We start from the raw sequence: 25,075 nt of genomic DNA, 5'->3' as shown, positions 1-25,075 counted from the left end.
GACGTTGCTGGCCAAAAAGGCTAGATCTACAAGATCTTACAAGCCAACAACGCGCACGCATCGCGACCCGTTGTTAGCTTGTAGATTCGTTATTTTTTTGCCCAGCAATTTGCCCTGTGCATTTTTTTATTATATATATTATTTATTATTTTCATATTATAATATTCTATCATAATAAATACAATATTTGTATTATTTTATTGTCATGTCATTATTTCATATTTTACTATTTATTATATTAATTATTATTATTAATTTCATACATAACACCGCGGTTGTGCGCATGCGCCCCCGTCCCATGGCGAGCCGGGGGGGAGACAAGCCCCCAGAACTGCGGTAAAACAGTGAAGCTGCCGTTACCTGGTGGTCAAATCTGAGCTTGCAATAATTCCGCATTTGAACACTACTGCGCATGCCTTTATCGTCTGAAACCCTAGTGCGCATGCTCTATTGGCTCCAATATTGGAGCCGATTCAGAACGTTAGGTACTTCTGCGTGCTTCATGCGCTTGTGAGCAATTTACATTGAAATGAATAGGTGGTGGTGGGGAAGTCCGCCCTCTAAATATTATAACTATGGGGAGAACACAACACAATGGAGTCAGACGTGCTGAAGAAGAAGCTTCATGACATTTATTATCAATAACTCCGACTTATTAACGCATTTTAGTTCGCTAGACTTCGTAACAGTTTCCCGAGATCTATGTAAACTTAAGGCAGTGATGGTAAACCTGCCCTCAGACCATTTAATCTCAGATTCTTCAGAATTTAGCCAAGCTGGATGACTAATAATACTTGAGTTCACCTGTCGTACCAAGTGGCGCTGTGTCCTTTAGCAGTGACTTCTACCTCCATGTCTTTGTCTGAAACCATAATAATAACACTAATACCACAGAAATCAACCGGTGAGTCCAGATTAATATGATCATTGTTTAGATTAAGGCTTATGCTTATTGTTGAACGATCCTAAGTACTACTTGCAATTGAAAGGTTACCTAAGGTTACCAGCAGGATTTTAACTCCCTCCCTATATATATATATATATATATATATATATATATATATATATATATATATATATATATATATATATATATATATATATATATACATATACACACTAAATTCCATTTCTTAATTCTGTCACACACTTATGTTTGATTATTAACATGTTGTCTTATTCTGAAATAAAATGATAGGAGGCTAGATATAAATTCTGGGTGTTCTCTTGGATTTAGTACATACATGTAGCCATTTTTTATTTACTGTAATTGGAGACTGTTGTGTGGTGACCTGTCCAAATATTGTTTGTGGTAAACATGTCCACACATGTCTTATTTTCCCCTCATACAATCATAATGTGATGTAGGCTACTAAGGAGATTTGTGGCTCTTTTATGTTGTCATTGTGTATATAATTACTGTGAGCCATTATATTTTGATGACGGGAAACTACTTTACTCACCATTGTAAAGCTGGTTACCTGCTGTGGCTGTTGATTGGACAGTAGCGTCTGAGCTCTAGTCTAGGGTGGAGTTGCCAAAACAAAACACACACACACAGTGTGTGTGTACAGCGTATATGTATATCGACAGTCATCCTGTCAGCGCTCAGAGAGCACACTTAGGACTGCTGTGTGTCACTGAGGAACTGAACTCTGATTTGTGATGTTCTATTTGTGTGTGGTATCCTATTCACAGACAACCTCAAAGAACGATGGCCGAGGTCAGCATAGCAAAGCGCAAGGAGAAGTGTGAGAATTGCACGAAACAGGTAAAGCTTGTGTGAAATTATGTAATTGCTTTGTGCACGTGTAGCGAAAGTGAAACATTTTGCTTTACGTTTCTGGCTGTAAAATGTTTGTTGATTTTCAGTGCAACAAGAAACAGAGTGAAGATGACGGCATCAGCTCCCTCCAAGAGAAACATGAATCCAATGGAGAGGTATTGACATCTTATTTGTTTTGTTTTGTTTTGTTTTATTTTATATTTCTTCACCTGTTCTGGTAGAAAGGTGTGATATAGTGTTTTTTTGTTTTGTTTTTTACTTGGATGTTGCAGACTTATCACAATGCTCCCATAGGCTTTCTGTTGCACGATTCACGATGCATATCAAAAGTTTATTACATTGGCTACACATAAATAATTAAAACATTGGTTCCTCCACACACCCTGTTGTGTTCTCAGGTGAGTGAAGGGTCTCCGGTGCTGCTAAGTGCCTGTCTGTCCTGTGAGGGCTGTGTGTCAGAGGAGGAGAGCCAGAAGATATCTCAACAGAGCCTGGAGGAGGTGAACCAAGTTCTGGCCCTCAATAAGGTACACTACTAGGACCACACATATATACAGTACCCAGAACAGGCCCCCATTGCTTTATAACAGCAACTATTATTTTGGGGGGGGCACTATAATTGCAGGTCTAATCTGTAATCTGACACAGTGGTTTTGTCAAATTATTTCTCTGAAAGAAGATTCAACTAATGCGACAGAATTTCTGTCTTGTTTTTCGAAAAGGAACAAGTAACTTGAAGCGAGGTTTCTTCATTGCACTTGAAGCCTGGTTTATACTTAAGTTGTGTGCCTGTGTTGCTCATCGCAATAGCAGATCTACAAGCTCACGATACATCACATTGCGACACGTTGTGAGCTTGTAGGTCTGCATTTTCTGGTGCGCGACACGATGCGCAACCAACTATAAATCAGGCATTACACCTGGCACTGTATACCGTTCATGCAGGTTATTTTTCTCTACCATTTTGTTTTTGTCCTCGTCAGAAGTGTGATGTGTCCAAACACAAAGTGTTGGTCGTCTCAGTGTGTCCCCAGTCTCTGCCTTTCTTTGCCGTCAAGTTTGGCCTCGACATTCCAGAGGCCGCCCACAAGCTCTGTGGCTTCCTCAAGAGTCTCGGTAAGCCGCGCGGGTGTGTGTGTGTGTGTGTGTGTGCCAGACAAATATAATATGTGTGTGTGAAAAACGTTACTGTTCCCATTGGTATCTATCGTGGATGCTCAACACTCTTTTTCCCTCTCTGTCCTTTCTCTCTCCCTCTGTCGTTCTCTCTGTGCGTTTCTTCCGTAGGAGTGCAGTATGTATTTGACACCACTCTGGCGGCAGGCTTCAGTATCCTGGAGAGTCAGAGGGAGTTTGTTCAGAGGTACCGCAGGAGGAACCATGACTCCCACGCCTTGCCCATGTTCACCTCATCTTGCCCAGGTAATAATCTGCCTCTTCCCTGTCAGGCCTCTGCTAATGGTCCTGGTACCCTTTCTATTTCCTTCTTTCTTATAAAGAACCGCACTGGTGGTCTGGCTGCTCTGGCCTGTTTAGCCCATTGAATACCGCTGGAAATGAACGTAGATGGTTTTTCAAATCACATCGCTGTTTGTAAGATGATATTGTTAATTAAAACTTTCAGGTGATAGATATACAGACCTTAAAATTCTCTGCTTCTCCAGCTGTATTTTGGTCATCATTAAAATATATTTTCTACAGGGACTATATAATGTGGAGTATACCATGAGTCACAGTCAATGGGCTAAACGTGTCCTTTAATTTCCCACCCCATGTTCACTCTCTGTGCGGGTACATGCCTTCCTATTCTAATATTATACACCATTTATTTGTTCTTATTCGCTCTCTTGTCATACTGCCCCTACGTGTAGCGTGTGGTTGCGGGTCACATATTGTAAAGAGGCTGAGAGAGCTTCTTTTAGTGAGGGGAGAGATAGCAGTGGAGTGCTGTTGGAGAGAGATAGACTGTCGAGCTCGCACCACTCCCTCCACCAGAGATACCAGCAAGAGTGCAGAATGTTCCCTGTCTCTCTTTTGATTTTTTTGTTCATCAACCCTTTGCCTGAAAGCACACATCCATACCCTTAATATTGACCTTGCTCTGTCCATTTTTTTTTTTAAAGATATTGTTTTGGCCTTTATTGATAGTTGATAGTAAGTGGAGATGGTCAGGAAACAGGGAGAGAGAGATGGGGAGAGACATGCTGGAAAGATCGTCGGGAACGGGACTCGAACCCACGATGCGCTGTCAGGCTACATTAGAGCCTAGGTGCCCGGAGCGCGAGGCCAGCGGTCCAGGCCGCTCCGTTTAATATTTGGTATGATTATGCAGTTGTGTATATTCTGTGTTTTTCAGGAATATAGGCTAGTACAGTTTGAGTACACTAGTACACTTCACCATCTTAATTTGTTTTGACTATATTTAAACCTTTACCAAAATGTTACCTTCTAAGACTATTGTGTGCGTGTGCGTGTTCAGGATGGATTCGGTATGCTGAGCGTATCCTGGGCAGTCTGGTCACCCCTCACATCTGCACAGCCAGATCTTCTCAACAGATCATGGGCTGTCTGGTCAAAGACTACTTCTCCAAGCAGCAGGTCAGCATGGATCGTGTGCTTTCATGGTGTATGTATGGTAGGGCTGGGCGATATGTCGATATTATAATGATATTGTGTTACGATACTTTTGAATAGTGTCATATGTTGTCTTATCCTGATTTTAATCACAATTCCTATTTTATGCTTCAATGTTGTTGTTTTTTTTCTTTTTTAAATAGCTAAAATAGCCGATCAACAAGCTAACAAAGATGATTCCGATTCTTGTCATTTCCGAGCAGAAGCTGAGTGCAGAGAAGTTGTACCATGTGGTGGTGGCTCCATGCTTTGATAAGAAGTTGGAGGCAGTCAGAGAGGAATTCTACAACAGTCTGCTGGAGAGCAGGGACGTTGACTGTGTCCTCACCTCAGGTCTGAACCTTATCTCTCCTCATCTCTACCTCATCCTTACACCACTCACCACATCACACGGCCACGCCGCTGGACAAAAACAACACTTAGTGTCAACATGACTAATAAATCATGTCGACTCGCGTTGACCCTATTTTCAGTTAGAAATATGCTACTTTTGTGGAGCATCACGCTATAACGTGACGAAGCACAAACATGTGGTGAATGGTGATGCTGCCGACGTGAGCTAAAAGCAGTTACAATGAATGACTAAGTGATGTATAGTTGCTGTGTCATCATCAGGGTAATCTTCTAAGTATTCAAATTCCTCATCAGATATATTTCAGTACCACAAGTCTATGTTCCCTCAGCTCTGTGTTAACTTCCTCCACTCCTGGTGTCATGACTATACATCCTGTACAGTTGCCTTTTCAGCAGTTACAGTTACAGTATGGCGAACGTATCTAAATTTAAGTAATTTCCATATGAATATAAAGAAAGCAACTGATTTACATATTACTGCCTGTAGTATGTAAATATCTGAAGTTGCCCCTTATCTGTCCTTATCTGCCCTGCCTTTAAGATTAGATAACATTGAATTGTGACATGTTGTGAGCTTGTAGATATGCTGCTCGAAATCGATTATTTTATTAAAACATGTTATAATCAATTACATAAATGAGTTTGGTTAACTGTTGTACCCCTAGCGTACTCTATGCCTCTCTGCTCTCTCAACCATCTGTTTCAGTACATCTCCTTTTCTACCCTTTTCAACAAATCTACAGTCTACAGTCTCCTATTTCCCTTGTCATTTCCTGTTTCCTTCTTAAGCAAGACATGGTTTCTCATTTCACTTCTCATTTCTTTCAGCTAGCACATTATGTCACCCTAACCCGTCCAGTTTCCTGGCGATGCAAATGAAAATGTCCGCTCTGTTGCAGGGGAGATCTTTTACATGATGGAGCAGAGGCATGTGTCCGTGGAGGAGCTGGACTCAGTTCCACTAGATCATGTGTAAGTGGGGTATTACCAACACCACTACTTCTGACCAGTTGTCATGTTCTCTGTCAGAGCATGTATGTGAAGTGCATTGATCACGGCTAAGTAGTGTCTACCTTCTGTATATAGTATGCAGCCCATTTTAGCTCACCCGTTCAACTGAACTTTGCATGAAGTATTCTAGGAGGATAATGCTGTCGTTTTACTGTAGGTACAATCAATGGGATTTATTTAACCAGTAAAAAAATCCTTTTAAGTGGTTTATAACCGATTCCAATTCTAGTTTTAACTTCAAAGTTCCTGTGTCCTGCAGGCTGGGAGAGGCCGGTGATCCTGGGCTGGTGAGACACGAGGGACGTGGCTCCGAAGGCTTTCTAGAACACATTTTCAAACACGCTGCCAAAGAACTATTTGGTCTTGACGTTCATGAGATCACATACAAGACCCTCAGGTGAGAGAGCAGGTGGGGGTGCGATTGTAGGGGATGTACAGAGAGTCGAGACAAAGAATAGAACAGAATAAAAAAATAAAAGAAATTAGACAGTTCAACGCATGCCAGACAACACAGTGGACAATTTGGGTGATTCATTGGCAAATCAGCTAATAAGCTAGTTAAGTAAATTATGCAACATTTACACAATTCAATCCTTGTGTCCACTCAATTGGGTCAGGATCTTGTGATCAAAACATGGCCATGACTGTACAGTATGTATACATTATACACAACATAATCAATGCAAAATACATGATACAGTCATACATTTGGGCTAAAAGTATAACTCATAAAAGTCCTGAGGACTTGTTTCAATTGTGGTCCTATGTAATTCAATTTATCAACATAGCATAAATAGGATTGAAATCTTACGGAGTACTGCTTTAAATTAACCCTGAGAATTTTACTGTGTAGGAACCGTGACTTCCAGGAAGTGAGTCTGGAGCGGGACGGAGAGACACTGCTGCAGTTTGCCGCCGTCTACGGCTTCAGGAACATCCAGACGCTGGTGCATCGCATGAGGAAGGGCCGTGTGCCGTACCAGCTGGTGGAGGTGCTGTCCTGCCCGGGAGGTAACGTGACCATTAGAGACATGGTTAGGGCTGGCACGATTATGACATTTTACATGACGATCAGTTGTCGCTCAAATAATTGCGATTAACGGTTTAATGCTCGCAATGCGTGATGTGTTGTGAGCTTGTAGATCTGCACATATTTCGGCATATTTTTTTAGCTCGTAGATCGACAGCACATATAAAAGCTGGTCATTTGAATGCCCTCTTATCTCTCCTGTGTCCTCAATGCCAGGGTGTCTGAGTGGCCGTGGTCAGGCAGAGAGTGAGGTGGCAGGTCGGGCGGATAAGGCCCTGGTCCAGCAGATGGAAGAGGCGTACAGCAGCCTCCCGGTCCGTCTTCCAGAGCACAATCCCAGCCTGCACACCCTTTATCAAGACTGGCTGGAGGGTCAAGACTCCAAGCAGGCCAACGCCCTCCTGCACACAGAGTACAGGCATCAAAATACACAGCTACACACACAGCCCCCACACATACAGTGGTGAGGTTGTGTGTGTGTGTGTGTGTGTGTGTGTGTGTGTGCGTGTGCGAGAGAGTGAGAATAAGGAGTGCTGGAAACAACACTCATATTCATATTTAGCGGAAACGCGTTCTTCCGTCATAATATGAAGCTAATATTGGTGCCAATATCATTGCCACCGGTGCGTCCATAGACATAAGCTGAGGACCATTAAAAGTTGTCATTCCTCCCTTTGGCCACAGGAGGGCGATGTCTCCTGCAGATTTAACAAACGGCCACTGTCCTGCCAATCAAAGGCTGTAGGGAAATGAGGGCCCTCCACAGTGCAAAGCCACACACATTTACTACAAACTGGGGAGAAAGGAAAAAACCTCAAACAGTGGTTTTGTTGTCGGTGTCATATCTGGGAGCGTAATCATCTCATATAGACTGTTGTACTGAGAATAAAGAAACTGCTGGGTACAAGGTCACGGTAATTCTCCGGTAAAATTTCCTTCAACATTTCTGAGCTACAGGTTGGTTGGTTCTGGTTGTTTGTGGATTGCAACCATCTATGCTAATCTCAACAGAGCAATAATAAGCCACTAATGAAAATCTTTTGAAGTATTTGGTGCAACCGGAGATCAAGGAACTGAATGTACATTTGGGAGCCAGTTGTACTAGAAATCAGACGGTCCAATTTTGACCATGCTAGCCTACCTTAGGTAAATCTGTGTTGTCTTGTATGAATCAGTGTGGAAAGATGACTGCAGTTGAAATGCATGTGATTTCAGTTAGAGCAATCTGACGTACACAATAAAATCCTCAGGGTCAATTTAACTCGAAGTGAACAAATGGAACCAAATTGACCCTTGCGAGTCCAATTGGTTCCATTTGTTCACTCTCTTATTAACGCTGATGATTTTAGTGTATCAGTTAAATAGCAAAAACTGGGGCTGCTGTATGATAGAACAATTTAAAGGTAACTCCCGCTTCTGCACTGCTTTAAATACTATGATTTGACATTGTCAGTTATATGTTTTTACCAATCCAGTGTTTTGTTCTGCCGTCCAAATGAAGAATCCAAAACTCCTCTAAGCGGTACAGGACTCTTTCATTTGTCACTTTTAAAGTTGTATTCTTTTGTCCTTCTCGTTTGACAAAGACGTCCAAACAATTATATTTCTGTTGTTATGCTTTTTGTGTTATATTTCATACATGTCATACATGTTGAGCACTAAACTATTCGAAGAAGTGAACAGCTGTGGTGTCATTTCTAGATGGGAACATGTTGAAATGAAATGCATCTACTGTTAAACATCTGTATGACTCGTATAATATGAAACCACCTTGTCTGAAGGTAAATTTGAAACCAGCCTGTACCCTAAGTCAGGGGTCTTCAAAAGGAACTTTTTTTCCACTAACATTTTTAACCCTAGAATCCCTTTTCTGAGGCGAACATTAGCCGAGAATAGCAGAACTACAAGTTCACAACGCCTTGCACTCCTGTGAGCTTGTAGATCGGCTATTTTTGGCAAAGAGGTTTGGTGTAGAGGGGAGAAGTCTAAGTAAAGAGTGAAAGGTCAAGTTTACTGAGTATTGAGGGTTTAAGTGGTTAAATGTCTAAAAATGCACATTAACAAGAATCCAACATTATACAATATATGTAGTGGGGGTCCCTGCTTCATCTCTATCTCAGCTAAGGGGTCCTTGGGCTGAAAAACTTTGAAGACCCCTGCCCTAAGTCATTTTTGTCAACGATTGGTGAATAGGGTTTTATGACGTATTATAAAGTATGTTGTCAGGGTACATGGTAGAATCCCCAGTGTTAATTGAACTCCGAGAGAGTATACGGTCAGTGTGTAAGCAATCATATCTGCTCTGATGAGCGAGGCCAGGTGAGGCTATTTAGGTGCTGGACAAACGACAAATCAACAGTAGAAAATCACACTGGCACATCACAATACAAAACACAATAACTAATAATAATTACAGTGCAAAATTTAATTAAAAAAAAAAGTAGGTTAATACACAATAGAATAAAAGGATTAGGAATGCTCACAAATCACAAACCCACAAGAGCCTTCAATATATGAAAATATGCTTCTCTCTGTAGGAGTAAACAGTGTCTGTCACCTCTTAGACCTCATGTCCTGTGGCATTAAAGTGCCTAGCTACCGGGGATGTTTCATCATGCATGGTTTCTGATGTTACTTTTATGTTCACAGATTCTGATCTTTAGTTCTCTGTGGTTTTTCCAACGTAACAGACACCACAGGGACGTTTCAAAAGAAACCCCACACATTTTGGTTTTACAAGTAATCCTAGTCACTTTTATATGTTTGCCTGTATGGGGGTGTAGGAAAGAATCACCCTTAATCATGGCATTACAGTTCACACAATTATTGCAAGGAAAATTACCTGGGGACTAAAGTATCTACGTTTTTTTTAAGATACCCTACTTAATCCCAGATATGGCCTGAGGAACTGAAACATGTCTGTTTATCTGCTGCTGCAGTAAATTTAATTAACACTTCTTGAGCTGACAAAGCCTTAGTGCCCCACAAAATGAGGCTTTTAGATACTGTTCCTTTGCATCTACTACTTTTGATTTCCATCTGGACCCTAAACAATTAGGAGCCTGCTCCTGTCTTATAATGTCATGCAGGCACTTTTGGTTGAAGAGTCATTTTATTTTTGTTTGCCATGTTCCTAAGCTCTCTGAGATTTTGAGAATGACTTCTACAAATACAGCCAATGATGTTGATGAAAAGTTAGGATGTTAAAAATAACCAATGGCTATTATTATTGGTCCCTTCTATAAATATGCATCTTAGATGAAGTTACACTGTTCTGAGGTTAGTATTGTCACTATAGGCCAAATGCTTGATAACATCATCTCTACTGATACAGCTTGCTCACCCTCCCCCCCCCCCCCCCCCACCCCCCAGCCCTCAACTCGTTTTAAACAAAGAAATGGAGAATACAGTACTATGACCTGTTTCAAAGTCAGAAATAAACGTAAGCACAAGCAGTATTAAAAGCATGAACAGGTTGTTTCGAGATGTGAATACAAGGAAGTCCTGAAGCGGCCAAGAGAGGTAACAGATCTGAGAGACTTGGAACATAATAATGGTTTGTAAAAGACAAAGATTTCAACATTAAGTCATTCAAGAGGTATAACAGTATGGCGCACGTATATGCACACACGCTCGCTCTCTCTCTCTCTCTCTCTCTCTCTCTCTCTCTCTCTCTCTCTCTCTCTCTCTCTCACCCACACATATACACACACACACACACACACACGACAGTAACCACAGTGATCTGATAAATAAAATACACTTCCTCAGTAGGTCACACTTCACACTGCAGACAGAATGTTCTGTTGTGACTCTGTACTGTCTCAGACTAACAGAGGTCTTGCAGAGGTCCCCGCAGCCCATGTTGAGAGATGGAACCCCACCTGTGGAGCTGCCTTTTGGGAATACTTTGCACACCTGCAGTGGTCATTGGGACGACAGGTGAGTGACTGTGTGCCTGCACTATACACAATGCTCACAGTGTTCAGCTGAACTTTCCCGGTGGGGTTGTTTACATAATGCTGTAGTTTTACCGTACGTACAGTACATCATCACTGATGCCATCAAAATGTCATTATTAGTGTTAGTCAAAAAAGATGATGTGTGTGTGAGTGAGAGAGAGAGAGCTTCGATTATGATTAAAGGAAGATATATGTCACTTCCTTTGCAGTCTGAAACTGTTTTCTTTTAAATTTGTATTGATTTTATTGCAAAAATATACAGAAAATCATGCTGACTTCTGGCACTTTGCACAGTAAGAGCAAGGATTGAACTATTTGTTTCACAAATTAATTTAGGTCCATTTCCACACTCAAATTAACAAATGAATGAACACTGATGGTTTTACTAGGAGAGAGCAGTGTGTTTTTGATTGTGTCTCTCTCTGTAGTCCACAGAAGAGGTTCTCAAAGTGGGGTCGGGGGACTCCCAGTGGTGCTTGAGGTGGTTCTAGGGGGTCCCCATGCAGCTAAATGATTGATATTTAGGAACCAAATCGACACTTACAGGTCTATAACTCAGAGTATACCAAATGGAACCAAATGGACCCTTATACAGATCCATTTCGGTTCCATTTGTACACTCTCAGAGTTAAGGGGATCTGTGGCCTAATGCATTCCAAACTGGGGGTCCTTGAAATTAAAAGAGTTTGAAAATCACTAGTCCACAGTGTCAGCTATTTGTGTTTCTGACAGTTTCCCAGAAGCCTCCTGCCATCACCTCGGTGAGTGTCAACTCATCTGCTCTGATCCATTGCTCCACATCTGTTGCTGAACCAACGGGGCTCTCCCTGAGGGGCCGTTTCCATGACAACCGAGAAGTTGTGTACCTGTCTTTGGGGGAAAATGGAGATAAAAACTACCGTGGCCGAGTTCACGCGTCTCCGAGCAAGAACCATGATGGATGTAGCGTCCGCCTGCGGCTGTCTCAGTTGGCTGTGGATGACACAGACCAGTACATCTGCCACTGGAGTTATTCCTCTACAGAGTCCGACACGTTTCACCGCAGTGGCACAATTTTAATTGTTAGAGGTAAAAAAAACAAAAACAATTTTGTTATATTATAGATATATCAATCGATTGTGTTCTGGCTTGGATCAATGGAACTAACATAGGCCTAGTGTACGGCATGTATTTAAAGTTCCTATTCATCGGTATCAGATCCAATTATTTGGGGGCCCACCCATAGTGGGCCCTGGCCCACAGGTTGGGAATGGTTGTTTTTAGAGAGAGTAAATAATGTTACAGCTTCACCATTCTGGCTCTGCCACACCCACACACTAGAAATCACACACAAAACAGGGCTTAGTTAGAGTTAAGCCTAATCTATACTTCATCGTACACTGAAAACGGATTCAGATTCATTAAAAAAAGTTCACAAAATGTTGAAAATTGCATAAATTGCAGATCTACAAGCTCTTTTCGGCATGCGATGCTGTCATACGATGAAGTATAAACTAGGGCTTAAAGGGATACTTCACTTTCGGGCCGGGGACACATTTAAAAAAAATATTAAAAATAAATGAAAAAAGTTATGGAAAATTCATGGCCCCCTCACGACACGCAGTGTCCTACTAATGTGTGAGGGGGCCATGAATTTTCCATAACTTTTTTCATTTATTTTTAATATTTTTTTTAAATGTGTCCCCGGCCCGAAAGTGAAGTATCCCTTTAAGTGGTTAAATACTTTACGTTTCAAGTAAATCATCTCTCCAACTTTGTGTCATACAGGCCGGCACAGCAGCTGTGGGTCCCATACTGAGAACACGCCCCTTATTGACAACTTCATCTTGGTTGTCCTGAGTGTGACGTCATTCACTGTCATGCTCATCATCTTCATTGGAACACTGCTATGGAGATGCAAAGGGGGCAAGTATTCACTGAGTTAATGATGGAATTAATGATGGAATTCTTATGTATTAAAGGAGCATAGTTCACCCAAAAAAAATCCATATTTTCTATCAATTACACACCCCATGAAGCCTTGAATTCATGGAGAGTTTTTTGTTTTAGTCGCATTCCTGAGCCAATAATTTGATGGTCATCGGTCAATAGGAGACTCAGTAGGAGACTCAAAGAGAGTCAAAGAGTCTCAGACTCTGCCGGACTGCCGGTCATCAAATTATTGGCTTAGGAATGCAACAAAAAACTAAACATCTCCATGAATTCAAGGCTTCATGGGGTGTGTAATTGATAGAAAATATGTGATTTTTTTTAGGGTGAACTACACCTTTAAGTACAATTTGTAATTTACTATATTCACAGGGAATGAAATAAATAATTTGTATAGAGAAAAAAAAGTGTAAAATATAAGAGTGACAAAAAAGTAACTAAGCAACAGCTAAGCTTAACATTCTGACAGTTTAATGCTTGAGAAACTTTGTTATGAGAGGATTTGTCCATAACATGGTCCCTTTATGTCTACAGGTTAAAAAGAACTACACCATGTACAGTACATACCAGCCAGAAATAAACCAAGGCTTGGCCCACAAAGGCATCAACAGATGTCCATAGGCTAGAAGTCCACTGTTCACATACTCAGTCAACACAACAGCTCTCTAAATAGCTGTGATTTTCAGACATATTAACGTAATTCTGAAGGGAGAGAACCTATGTGACAGAATATTCTCAATGTACATTATTCTTGTGGCGTATACCTACATGGAAACGTGCTGAAAGTGTTCATGACTTATAATCTGTTAAACTGTCAAGTCCCCATCATCTGGAGCATAACAGAATGCAGCTGAATGGAAAATTGCAGATGCAGTGTTGTTGAATTGTTGATTTTGGTGTCATTTCCTCTGCTTGTGATGTGAACCTGTATTTGTTCTTTTGTCTCAGTTTTGTCAACCTGTGTCTGATGAAATGAGTCAGACACCACATCCTGCTTTTGATGCATGACATAGCCTACAGTAGAATGCATAATAATTCACAACTTTGCTGGTAGCCTAAGGTAAACATAATAGGCCTGTAATATCATGCAAACTGTAAAGGCATGTTGATGTGATATATGCAGCCAAGCGTTCTAAAACTTGTAAACATGTCAGTTATTCCCTCCATAGGCCTGTATTGTTTATTAAACGTTTGTTTGCATTCAGTTCATTAGTGTGTGTGATCATGAAGTTATTCATAGTGTTTTGAAACCTGTTTCCTCCACTAAAGACTGCTGTGGTTGTATTATTATGTTTATCTAAACCAACAGTGGTGTTAGTGGTTTCCTATATTGCCTAATTTAAGCCACATGGGGGAGAATTATCAGAATGAGTCTACTGTATATGGTCCTTACATCCTACCCAGTGGTGGAAAGTAACTAAGTACATTTACTTAAGTACAATTTTAATGTACTTAATTTACTTTACTGAAGTATTTCCAATTTGTTATACTTTTAATTTTACTCATCTCAGGGTCAAATATTGTACTTTTTACTCCACTACAATTATTAGAAATCTATAGTTCCTTTGTAGATTTGGATTATTATTAGCCTACAAAACATACATTACCCACTTCAGCCCTATTTAAACTTTGGCTATTTTCCAAGTTTTATACATTTGAAACCTGTCAAATGTGACATTCTGCATAATGGATATTTTTGATACTTTAAGTATATTTTGATACCCATATTTTTGTATTTTAAAATTGTAATTCTGGACTTTTACTTCTTCCACATTGCAGTATTGATACTTTGTTTTATCTAAGTAAAAAACTGTGAGTACTTTTACCACCACTGGATACCCCCAGCTATATTACAACATCCTCAGCATCTAAAGACTTGAGCCTGTACAGCGCAGGGCAAGGGCGGAACCATTAAATAATACTTTTGTTCAATGGGGGAACATTCTAGTCGATGCACTGCCTACAACTACTGGTTCTTCGCATTCAATTGAAGATGAATCCAAACTATTTGTGGTAGTTTATGAGTCACATACGTACATGTTTGTACACTGTGTGTAGTGATTGATTTCTCTGCACGTCCCGCCTGTGTGTGGATCATATAAGCTGCTTCAAGTTGTCACCTTGGCTGCTGCTGCTGCTCGCTGTCCCCCCGGTGGTTGTTGTTACACACTTACTCACTGTGTGACAGCAATGTGTGGCTGCTTGACAACAACAACTACACACACAACAAGACTGTAAGACCCCTGCCTAGAAGATGAGCCTCCATACTGCGATCCTCTGCCAGATGAAGATGCTCAAGTTATTGCGTACGTCAGGGAGACGGAGAGGTGCGTGGCTTCATGATGGTAAGTAGCCTATAGTACGTTTCTATTTGTATTTTCAGAGACCAGTTACATATCATCTGCAAGAGGGATCCATTCCATATATAGACCAATGATTCTCGAACTTTAATAAAATTCTAGGTCTCCCCTCAACTCTGGTAGTAATGGGTCCATTTGGTTCCATTGGTATACTGTCAGAGTTACAGACTTGTAATCACAATAATAAAATAAAATTGTGCACAGTATACATTTAGTTAATCGCCTACTGTTTATTTTACACAGTGAAATCCTAACTCTGAGAGTGAACAAATGGATAAATTAACAGTTTACTATGTGTATTTGTTTCTACATTATTTCCAGGTGTTCGTGGGCTGGCAACGTCCGCCTCCACACCCAGGGTGTGTATTGTTGGAGGAGGGCCAGCAGGATTCTACACCGCCCAAGGTCTGATAAAGGTACGGTAGAGTAGAGTGTTGCTACTGTTCAAACATAAACAATGGGAGATCCGGGCACTCAAGGTTAAAAGAGGTAACAGCCTTTATAACAAGGGCAACATGTTTCGACCTGAAGCGGTGAAGCCCTGATGAAGATCGCTTCAGGTCGAAACATGTTGGCGTTGTATTAAATAAAGGCTGTTCCCTCTTTTAACCTCGAGTGCCCGGATCTCCCATCCAGGGGCACCTTTTAATATTTTAACTTTTTTGACTATTGCGTCTCCGGTGAGCACCTGGTTGCCTCGTTCTCATAGACACTTGTATGATTATATTTCTCCAGCTCAACATGGCACTAATGAGACTGAGTGTATGATGCGCGTGCCTTTCTGTATATCAGTGGTTCTCAAAGTGGGGTCCTTGGGGGGGGGCAAAATTATTTGTGTTTGGCCGCAGACCCCCATCTAAAAACATTTTGTTCCATGGATCCCCAGAAGCAAAGATTTGAGTTAAAAATGTTAGCTTTAAAAAATATATAGCCAAAGATTTACACAGATTTTCGTGATTTGCCGTGCTATGAGCTTGTATATCTGCTATTTTTGAATAGCCAAAAGTATAAAATATGGCTAAAATCTCAAATGACACAGATGCTTTCCAGGTCTAAATGGGTTAAAGCTGCAATCCGTAACTTTTATGTCATACCTGGGATTGTTTAGTTTCAATTCAAAAAGTCTATTATTGGCAGTGTGGGGCACTAGTTAACACAATAGCAAACCTTTGATACAAAGTAATCAGAGTAAATCTGTGCTGCTATGCTGAATGTGCCATTGTACTGCAACAAATTGTTGCAGATCTGCTATTTTTGCATTTATGTATTTTTTGTGAAAGTGAAAGTGTGTCCGTTGGTTTTACAAATATTGAACCGATGAAAAGAAGAAGAGCTTGTGACTAAATAATAACTACAGCTTGGATCCATTGGAACACACATTCTTTTTTCTTCATTTTTTTTTTATTTCCTGAAAAGTAACCTCTTTGAACATACAAGGTTTCTAGGTGAACTACAAACACAGAACATTCTGTCCTAATTAACAGCAGATTAGACAAGACGATTGTCTGTTAGCCAGGAAATGACTCACTCAAAATTTCGTGAGTCTCAAAGCAGCAACACATGTCATGATTTTTGGTTCGTGTCATATGGCTGAAATACATTTCCGTTGCATGCAGGCTTGTGATGGTAAATAGCTCCTTGTGGTCAGACCCAGCTGGCTTGTTAAAAGACATGACAAGAAATGTAGGCTTATTATTGGCCAGCTGTGTCTGAAACAGGTCAGCATTTCTTGAATGCAGATAAGAGGAAACTTTATTGATCCCTGAGAGGGCATTTGGTAGATTTCATGAACGTATATTAAATTGATCTCAGGTTAAACATTGCCACCAGTTAAAACCCATTTAGACCTGTTTAACCTATACCTCTTTATACCTTTCAACCATCTGTGTCATTTTAGATGTTGCTATATGTATAGCAACATTCTCTTTTTCCTTTTTCTTTTATGAATGCAAATGTTTATTTTTTTCAGAAAACTGGTAGGATTTAGAAGGCGTTTTTAGAATCGGCCTCATGTCTAAATGGGTTAAAACACTCTGTACCTGTGTTCGCTTTCTCGTCCTCTCAGGCTCGACAAGACATGGAGGTGGACATTTATGAGCGACTTCCTGTCCCCTTTGGCCTGGTCAGGTTTGGGGTGGCCCCTGACCATCCTGAGGTGAAGGTGAGAGTCCCAGCATTCTCTTCAGTTCACACTGATCGTGAAGCAAATACGAGTGAAGGTGGTATGGGCCATTTTAGCCGGAGCAAGTCCTTATAATATTCTCAAATATACGGTAAAATAACGGCTTGTGAGTAAGGCTGGTCAATATATCAACTTGTCCACTATGTTACATCTATAAACGCGCGCAATCTCTGCATGCGTGCAATCTCTGCGTGTGCGCGTGTCCCGCTCACCATGTCCCATGCATATCTCGAGAACAGTCCGACCGATCGACCTCATACTTGGTGTGTGTATAGTATAGCCGAGGACCTGAGGGAGTGAAGTGCCAAGGGGGAAGTCAGTCGGATCGGCGGTAAAAAAAACGGGTAAAATGGGTATTGCATAACCAGAGGGGTATGCGTTCCCAATGGGCATCGGCCTAGTATATTTGAATGAACGATATGAAAAATGTTGTTGATATCGACAAGTCTTCAGGGTTGTCATTGTTGAGCTAAAAAAGTTCAGGGATAATTTGACAAAATCAGGATATATAGAATACTGCATTTAGGTTTAGTCCTTGAATATTGTTTTAGAATGTCATTACGTTTTTTTATGTTTTACTTTCATGTTGACCGTCTTGTTCTCATCTCCTCAGAACGTTATAAACACGTTTACTCAAACAGCGCAGCACGCCCGCTGTAGCTTCTACGGCAGTGTGAACGTGGGACAGGACGTGAGTGTGGAGGAGCTGCAGCAAGCTTACCATGCAGTCGTACTGGTAAGAACCCAAAGAAATAATGTACTGTGTAATGTCATTTAATTCACTTCCTTTTTTCTCATTGCAGATGCAACATTTAGTTTGCAACTCCCACTGAGTGCACAAAAAAAAGAAACAGAAAAGAATATACACAAGGATGATTTTTTGACAAATATAGATTTTAATATTTCAATCTATAAAGAAAATTGAGTCGTATGACATAGTTGGCATAAATTCAGTTAGACTATTGTCTGTAATAGAGATGGTATCATTGTCCATATTATTTGGAGAAAACAACATTGTGTCTATATTGCACTGGGGCCACTGCATCTGTGCATCATGAGACAGAGTTGAAGTTTAAGCAATATAATGGTTGTCAAAGTAATTGTATGTGTGAGTGTGTGTACTGATGTGTACAGTATGTTTTCTCATAGAGCTATGGAGCAGAGGGAAACAGGAGAATGGGCGTGCCAGGAGAAGACCTAGCCGGTGTGTACTCGGCCAAAGATTTTGTGGGCTGGTATAATGGACTACCCGCTAACAGTCAGGTATTCTGTGTAAAATAACATCAAAACAGTATGTCGTTCTTTGCTTGAAATCTTTCGGCAAGTGCCGCTGAGGCCGATTCTACAAATGCCTTCTAAATCAGTAGTTCTCACACTTTCAAGATTTTTCAAAAAAATTCAAAAATAGCTGCTGTGCAACCTCGCAGCACGGCACGAAGTGACGCGTCGTGAGCTTGCATATCTGCTATTTTTTGAATAGCCAACGCAAAAATCAAAAATGACACAGATGCTTTCCAGGTTTTAATGGGTTAAGTATAATATATTAGGCTTTACTATATGTCATCCTGCTGTTTCTAGATTTTTGTTTTTTGTGCAGTTCTCAGCACAATGTACATCGGCTAAATCAGATCTTCTGTTACTGTTTGTCTCTTCCTGTACTTTTTCCATGACGTAATCAAGAAATCATAGTTTTTCTCTCCCTTCCCTGTTCTGTTTAGTTGAGGCCAAATTTAGACAGTGACACGGCAGTTGTTCTCGGGCATGGAAACGTGGCGTTGGATGTAGCGAGAATACTGCTGTCTCCCGTCAGCATTCTAAAGGTAAGAAACACAGACTCTCTGTCTCCTTCAGTATAAAAGCAACGTACACATTATTCACATGGTGGCCATTTTGACCTTACGTCATGCAGTAGCGACTATGACGTGAGAGTAAAATTAGGGTTCGGATCCTCTAGGTAGGATTTGAACAATTCCGGTTCCTTAACGATCCCCTCTTAACGGTCCGATATCTTAAAGGTTCTTAAAGGTTCCCTTTAAATGGACTCCAAATGGACCCTTAGAAGTCTGTAACTCTGAGACTGTACAAATGAAATTTGTACCCTCTCAGAGTTATGGTGGTCCTTGAAATGTTTGAGAACCACCGGTATTGTAATTGTCTAGCAGACGTGAAATCCACATACCAGCTCTGACAGTGTGATGGAACCAATTCCGGTGCCTCAATGTTGGATCCGGTTCCTTCGGTTCCTCCGGTAAAATGGACCGCCTTGTTGTGAATATGCTCGGTTCCTTGTCTTTTTTCTCACATGCCGAAGCATTTCTCGAAACAAATGGAAGGGATGGAGAGTTTTGGAACCTGTAGCAGGAAGCATTTGTGTTTTGAAAAAATGATCCTTTTTGTCCTGCCTGCAGAACACAGATATCACCCAGGATGCCCTGGATGCCCTTGCAGAGAGCAGAGTCAGGAGGGTGCTGCTTGTGGGCAGGAGAGGACCCATACAAATAGCATGTTCAGTTAAGGTGTGTTCCTAAACTATAGGCGGGTCCAATTGTTCAATCAAAATTGTTTTTTTTTGTTGTTTTTTTGTATCTTACCTTGAAATTAGCCTATAGTCAAAAAGTACTGTTTTAGTTTTGGCTACATATAATAATAAAAAAGTCCCAGGTGTTTTTGAGAAGATCAGAGACGCCTTACTTACTGTACCTATACTGTCACATCATATCTTGCCTTTGTTAACTCGCTCTTACTCATCACTGTTGGTGGTCTTTGTGCTTTCTACAGGAGCTTCGGGAGATGGTGAATCTGCCCGGCACCAGACCTGAGATGGTGACTGCCGACTTTGAGGGCGTCGCAGAGGCCCTTAAAGGTGTGACGTGGCACCAACTTTTTCTCGCCAATTTAGTCGTCATGGCAATTGATTCCTCCCCACACACATTTCTGTGTATTGTCACTGCTGTTGTATCCTACTGGATCACCTGCCAGTGAGGAGCCTTCATCCTACTCCTCCTCTTTTCTTAGCTTGGCTCTTCTGCACTGATTTTTGCAGAAGTTACTGAGGTGCCATTTAACATTGTTGTCGTGGGTAAACATTGGGAGGAAAGTGAATTTGACAATGAATGGATGAAATATTACTTTTGTTAATTTATGCCGTTATTTTTTATATTTGATTTGACAATGGCTAATTATCTGAATAATTTGGACTTCAAGGCAAATCTGAAATTGGAAGAAATGCATATTTTTTTTATTATTATTCACACTAAGGGCCTAATTATTTTTTATTTGACAATATTAACTGAAGGATTTGCGTTCTTTAGCACCACACTGCTTTCATAAACATAAGAGGTGGATGTAGTCTTACAAATGGGTTGGGATCAGTGTGTAACACTCTGCAAAGCCTGTGCAAAATATGACATGCAGTATAGGAAGGAAGAAGACAAACTACAGAGTGTAGTTTGTGGTTTCCAGCCGCACAGTGTACGTAGATGCAGTATACTATAGAACCTATAGCCCTAAGCCTTTTCAAGTGGCAGGGTTGACAAAAAAAAGTGAAACTGTCAAACAGTGAAGCTTATTAAGAATGAAGCCTCCCCCCAATCCCCATCCTGTGAGAATGATTCCATTTGTAATTGCTTTAAAATGCTTGAGAAAGGAGTTGGAAAGAGTGTGCTGTAGGAAAGGCTTGGGAGAGTTGCGCAAGTCCCATCCTTCACTAAGACCAAATTCCTACAGTCACTTTTGACCTCGTCCTTGATGGAAGGACATTGCTTTGAACTGCCCAGCACGTTTTGAGTGATTACAGGCATCATTAGCCCTTGAGTATACACCAGATGTTTGCCTTGGACTCACTTGCTCTCTTCCATTCCTTTTATGTTTGTGTTTGAGAGTGCATAAATGTTGGTTCATTCAAGTAAGCGTCCTCCTGTGTTCATCCTGTAAATCTGTATGCTTTTTTTTACAGCATTAAACTGTGAAACCATCTTTTAGTAGTCCAAGCCTAGTTCAACTTCAAACCAAAGATTTGCCACGAGACAAAACCATTTTAAGAAAGACAGATTTTTCCTTTGTTGTTGAGCTGTTTAACCATTTGAGTGACCTCTTGAGCTCTTGAGGTTTGTCGGTGCATGTTTGTTCAAGCAAATGTTATGTAACCCAATCTCACCCGCTTCACATCAGAGGTGCCGAGGCCGAGGAAGCGTCTCACGGAGCTGATGCTGAAGACCGCCCTAGAGACCCCCGGAGAGAAGGAGCAGGAGAGGCGCAGAAAGGCCACCCATGTTTGGGGTTTGCGCTTCTTCCGCAGTCCCCTCGAGGTGCTGCCCTCCTCCGACGACCTCACCAGAGTAGCCAGCATCCGATTGGCCGTCAACAGACTCGAGGTGAGCAGGATTGACCTCTCCAAAAAACGTACCAAAGATCACGAGGCATCGATTATGTACAGATGTGCCTCATCAAATAAAAATAATAAAATAAATTATTTAAAAAAAGCTGGCAAAGTATTGTGCTGTCTCTTCTATAATTGGCAGCCGCCATATATGGGGGAGACGCTGCTGCTTATACCCATAGACTACTGAGTGACATGCTTATTGTATCATGAAGACATATGCTATGATTTTGTGAATGTAACCTTACTGCACCTATAATATTTGTGTCCTTGCATGCTCTCCTTTATGTGGACATAAATAAATTGTTAAAGTGCGTGTGTGTGTGTGTGTGCGTATTTTCAGGGGTCAGGTGAGGGAGCGCGTGCAGTGCCCACAGGCGAGGTCGAGGACGTCGCCTGTGGCTTGATCATCAGTAGCATCGGCTACAAGAGCCTCCCCATCGACTCAACTGTGCCCTTTGACCCCCGCAAGGCCATCGTCCCCAACTCCATGGGCCGTGTCCAGCAGGCCGCAGGTGCTTTGCATTGGTTGTTTAGGAACCAAATGTAATCCTTACTCCTCCTGTCTGTTAGGAGTTAAAAATGACTAAACATAAACCTGAGTGAAATTCTCTCTCTCTCCAGGTCTGTATTGTAGTGGATGGCTGAAAACGGGCCCCACCGGAGTGATTGCCACTACAATGAACAACAGCTTCGATACGGCACGCTCCGTTCTGGATGACATTGACTCAGGAACCCTGGATGTGTCTGCTGCCAAGTCGGGCTCGCAGGGAATCGGTGCCCTGTTTGAGAAGAGAGGTGAATAAGAAGTGCATTGACTCGTTGCTTGTGTGGCCCCTTATCTCTGTTGGTACAGGTGTAAGCAGTCCCTGGTGTCAGTCAGATCATTGAAGAGCAGTTTTTATTTAACCCATTAAGACCTGAGGCCGATTCTAAAAATGTTTTCTAAAATCCTAACAGTGGTGCTCAAACTTGTTCATGTCAAGGACCCCCAAAATGATATTTATTTGGCCGTGGACCCCCATCTCAAAATATTTTGTTCCGGGGACCCCCAGAAGCAAAGATTTGAGTTTAAATATATATATATATATATATTTGAAGATATGCACAACTTTTCATGATTTTTCAAAAATGGCAGATCTACAAGCTCATAGCGCGGCACAAAGTGACACACTATGAGCTTGTATATCTGCTATTTTTGAATAGCCAAAGCATAAAATAATGGTTACAGTGGTTCAAATGACAGATGCTCTCCCGGTCTAAATGGGTTAGTTTTCCTGACCTGTACCAACCAAAGATGGTCTATGATGGAGGCATCATAGACGATCTTAGATTAAAAAGTGCATTTTGAGTTCAATATATAATTAAGTTCTGATCATCATCGTCATTATTTTGTTCATCATCACTTCCAGGTTCATTTGTTTATTCTGTATGAGTTATCTCCCGAGTTTATAGCAATAATTATAATTACTATCAGAATACATCAGAATATAGAGCTATTTAACATTTATTGTTAACTAAACAAAGAAATCCCTTCCAGCACCTTTACATCTAGTCTATGTGGATTGATGAGAACATTTGAGACGAAAAAAAATCTATTGGCTGGAGGGGTCAAGAAAGGTTATAATTTCACATATTGATAGTATTCAAACTTTGCTTTATTGAAGTAGTCATTAGGTCCCATGTTAAGTCCCATGTTCATGGCCACATCAATGGCAGATTATTATTAAGTGGACTCTGGACAGTGAGGCTAGTTCATTCCCTGCTTTAATAAACTGCCGGTCCAAGAATTGAGTCAGTGTCTTCCTGTTTACAACTTTAAACCTTGCTTTTCTGTTCCATTTGGTTAGCTTCTCAGTACCTGTTGGTCTAATGTCTAAAAAATAGGCTAGTTATGCAGCTACAATAAAATAATGTATAGGTGACTGTGGATATATAGATCTCATATTTAAAATGTGATTATTTTGTATCTACTATGGTTTGGGTTTGTAGGAGTGAAGCCGGTGACTTTCTCAGAATGGGAGAAGATTGACAAAGAAGAGACGAAGAGAGGACGGGCAAAGGGGAAACCACGGGAAAAACTGCTGGACGTGGAGGAAATGCTTCGCGTGGCCAGGACATAACGTATAAATAAACCAAGCACAAATGGTTTACAGAACATAAGTGTTTTGTATACTCGGTTAAAAATGTCTGTGCCATGACGCTGACTGAGCATATTGCTGGAGAGTAAAGATACCTGCTTGAAAACTATTCACCACCACTGTCGAAATGACAGTAAAAACAAAACTAAAACACACTTGTCAGTAGGCCTGTCACAATTATTACATAATCGTGTAATCGCATTTTTTTTTTTTTGCATAATCCCTCCAGTGCAGGCCACCTGGAAGAAGACTAGCGGTCCATTTCATATACAGAGACTGGCAGACCACTATGGAGTCTTCAAAGATGTATTCCCCATGGCTTATTTCCTACCTGTTGTCTCACTCCAGGTCACCTATGGCCAGGACAACAGTTCTCAAGTGCATTATGGGAATCATTTCCATGTAAAAAAAAAAGTTCAAATATAATTGGTGGAATTAGCAGATCTACAAGCTCAAAACATGTCGTGATGCGACATGTTTTAAGCTTGTAGAGCGGCTATTTCCAATATATTTTTAAGTATTAAGTTATTAAATTATGCAAGTTATTTGTCATATCTGCCCCGTGCAACTTTTGTTTACAAAGCCTGAAAGCCAAACTCATTTTTATTCATAATGTTCCAATGGTCAACGTCAAACACAATTAACTCGTTAATTGCAATTATTTGAGTGACAAGACAAGTCAAATCTAATAATGGTGACAGCCCTACTTTGTCAGTGGTTGCAGGCCCACACATTCAAACTGGGACTAAAGCTACCAAAGCAGCATCCAATTTTTGGGACCATCCAGATTTTAGAGGCAGAACTTTCAATCTGCAAAAGCACTTAAAGAACTATGTTGATATCTGTGGTACTAGCCTTATAATGAAGTGAAATTCTACCTGCTGTGTATATTTTGAGGAAATGATGTGACTGAAATGTGTTTTTATTTTTATTATTTCATTTATACAAAGATTAAAATGATACTGTTTTTCTGCTACAACCTGTCATAGATAACATATCTTGATCATACCATTGTGACCATTCAACTCTTTGCCATTCTACTGTACAATATTGCACTATACAGTTGTTAATTTTATAGGACATATTAAAAAAATGCCTATGTGCAATACCATGTCTTTAATGATCCATTCTCGTACATTTACTCAAGACATTACTCGAGTCTAGTACAATTAAGGTATTTTTACTTTACTGGAGTATTTCCCATTTAAAATACTTTTACTCCACTACATCTCATTCTTGACCACGCTGGGGGTCCCCCCCCCAGGAGATTTTTAACAGAGTAGATGTAATTTCCAGTATTCTGGTGGA

General features: G+C 40.8%; 2 protein-coding genes across 2 annotated transcripts; both read left to right on the top strand.

The window, feature by feature from the left end:
* Nucleotides 1-585: 585 nt before the first annotated feature.
* narf (nuclear prelamin A recognition factor) lies at nucleotides 586-8,495 on the top strand. Its single transcript, XM_080455922.1, has 12 exons — nucleotides 586-904; nucleotides 1,699-1,771; nucleotides 1,873-1,941; nucleotides 2,185-2,313; nucleotides 2,770-2,902; nucleotides 3,074-3,208; nucleotides 4,266-4,384; nucleotides 4,624-4,753; nucleotides 5,674-5,746; nucleotides 6,045-6,182; nucleotides 6,639-6,796; nucleotides 7,032-8,495. The coding sequence occupies exons 2-12, from the start codon at nucleotides 1,715-1,717 to the stop codon at nucleotides 7,280-7,282; spliced, it is 1,392 nt and encodes a 463-aa protein (XP_080312048.1). The 5' UTR covers nucleotides 586-904; nucleotides 1,699-1,714; the 3' UTR covers nucleotides 7,283-8,495.
* Nucleotides 8,496-8,631: 136 nt separating this feature from the next.
* Nucleotides 8,632-24,844, top strand: fdxr (ferredoxin reductase). The gene is made up of 15 exons (XM_080455921.1): nucleotides 8,632-10,757; nucleotides 11,510-11,845; nucleotides 12,545-12,682; nucleotides 13,241-15,051; nucleotides 15,388-15,482; nucleotides 17,132-17,227; nucleotides 17,862-17,984; nucleotides 18,398-18,511; nucleotides 18,967-19,068; nucleotides 19,657-19,764; nucleotides 20,027-20,111; nucleotides 21,419-21,621; nucleotides 21,970-22,141; nucleotides 22,251-22,424; nucleotides 23,619-24,844. The coding sequence occupies exons 4-15, from the start codon at nucleotides 14,961-14,963 to the stop codon at nucleotides 23,747-23,749; spliced, it is 1,494 nt and encodes a 497-aa protein (XP_080312047.1). The 5' UTR covers nucleotides 8,632-10,757; nucleotides 11,510-11,845; nucleotides 12,545-12,682; nucleotides 13,241-14,960; the 3' UTR covers nucleotides 23,750-24,844.
* Nucleotides 24,845-25,075: the final 231 nt, after the last annotated feature.

This window comes from Gymnoscopelus braueri (genome assembly GCF_963280865.1).
Source record: "Gymnoscopelus braueri genome assembly, chromosome: 17".
Classification (NCBI taxonomy): domain Eukaryota; kingdom Metazoa; phylum Chordata; class Actinopteri; order Myctophiformes; family Myctophidae; genus Gymnoscopelus; species Gymnoscopelus braueri.
The sequence above is the reverse complement of the archived record's forward strand: the minus strand, read 5'-3'. Positions and strand labels throughout refer to the sequence as shown.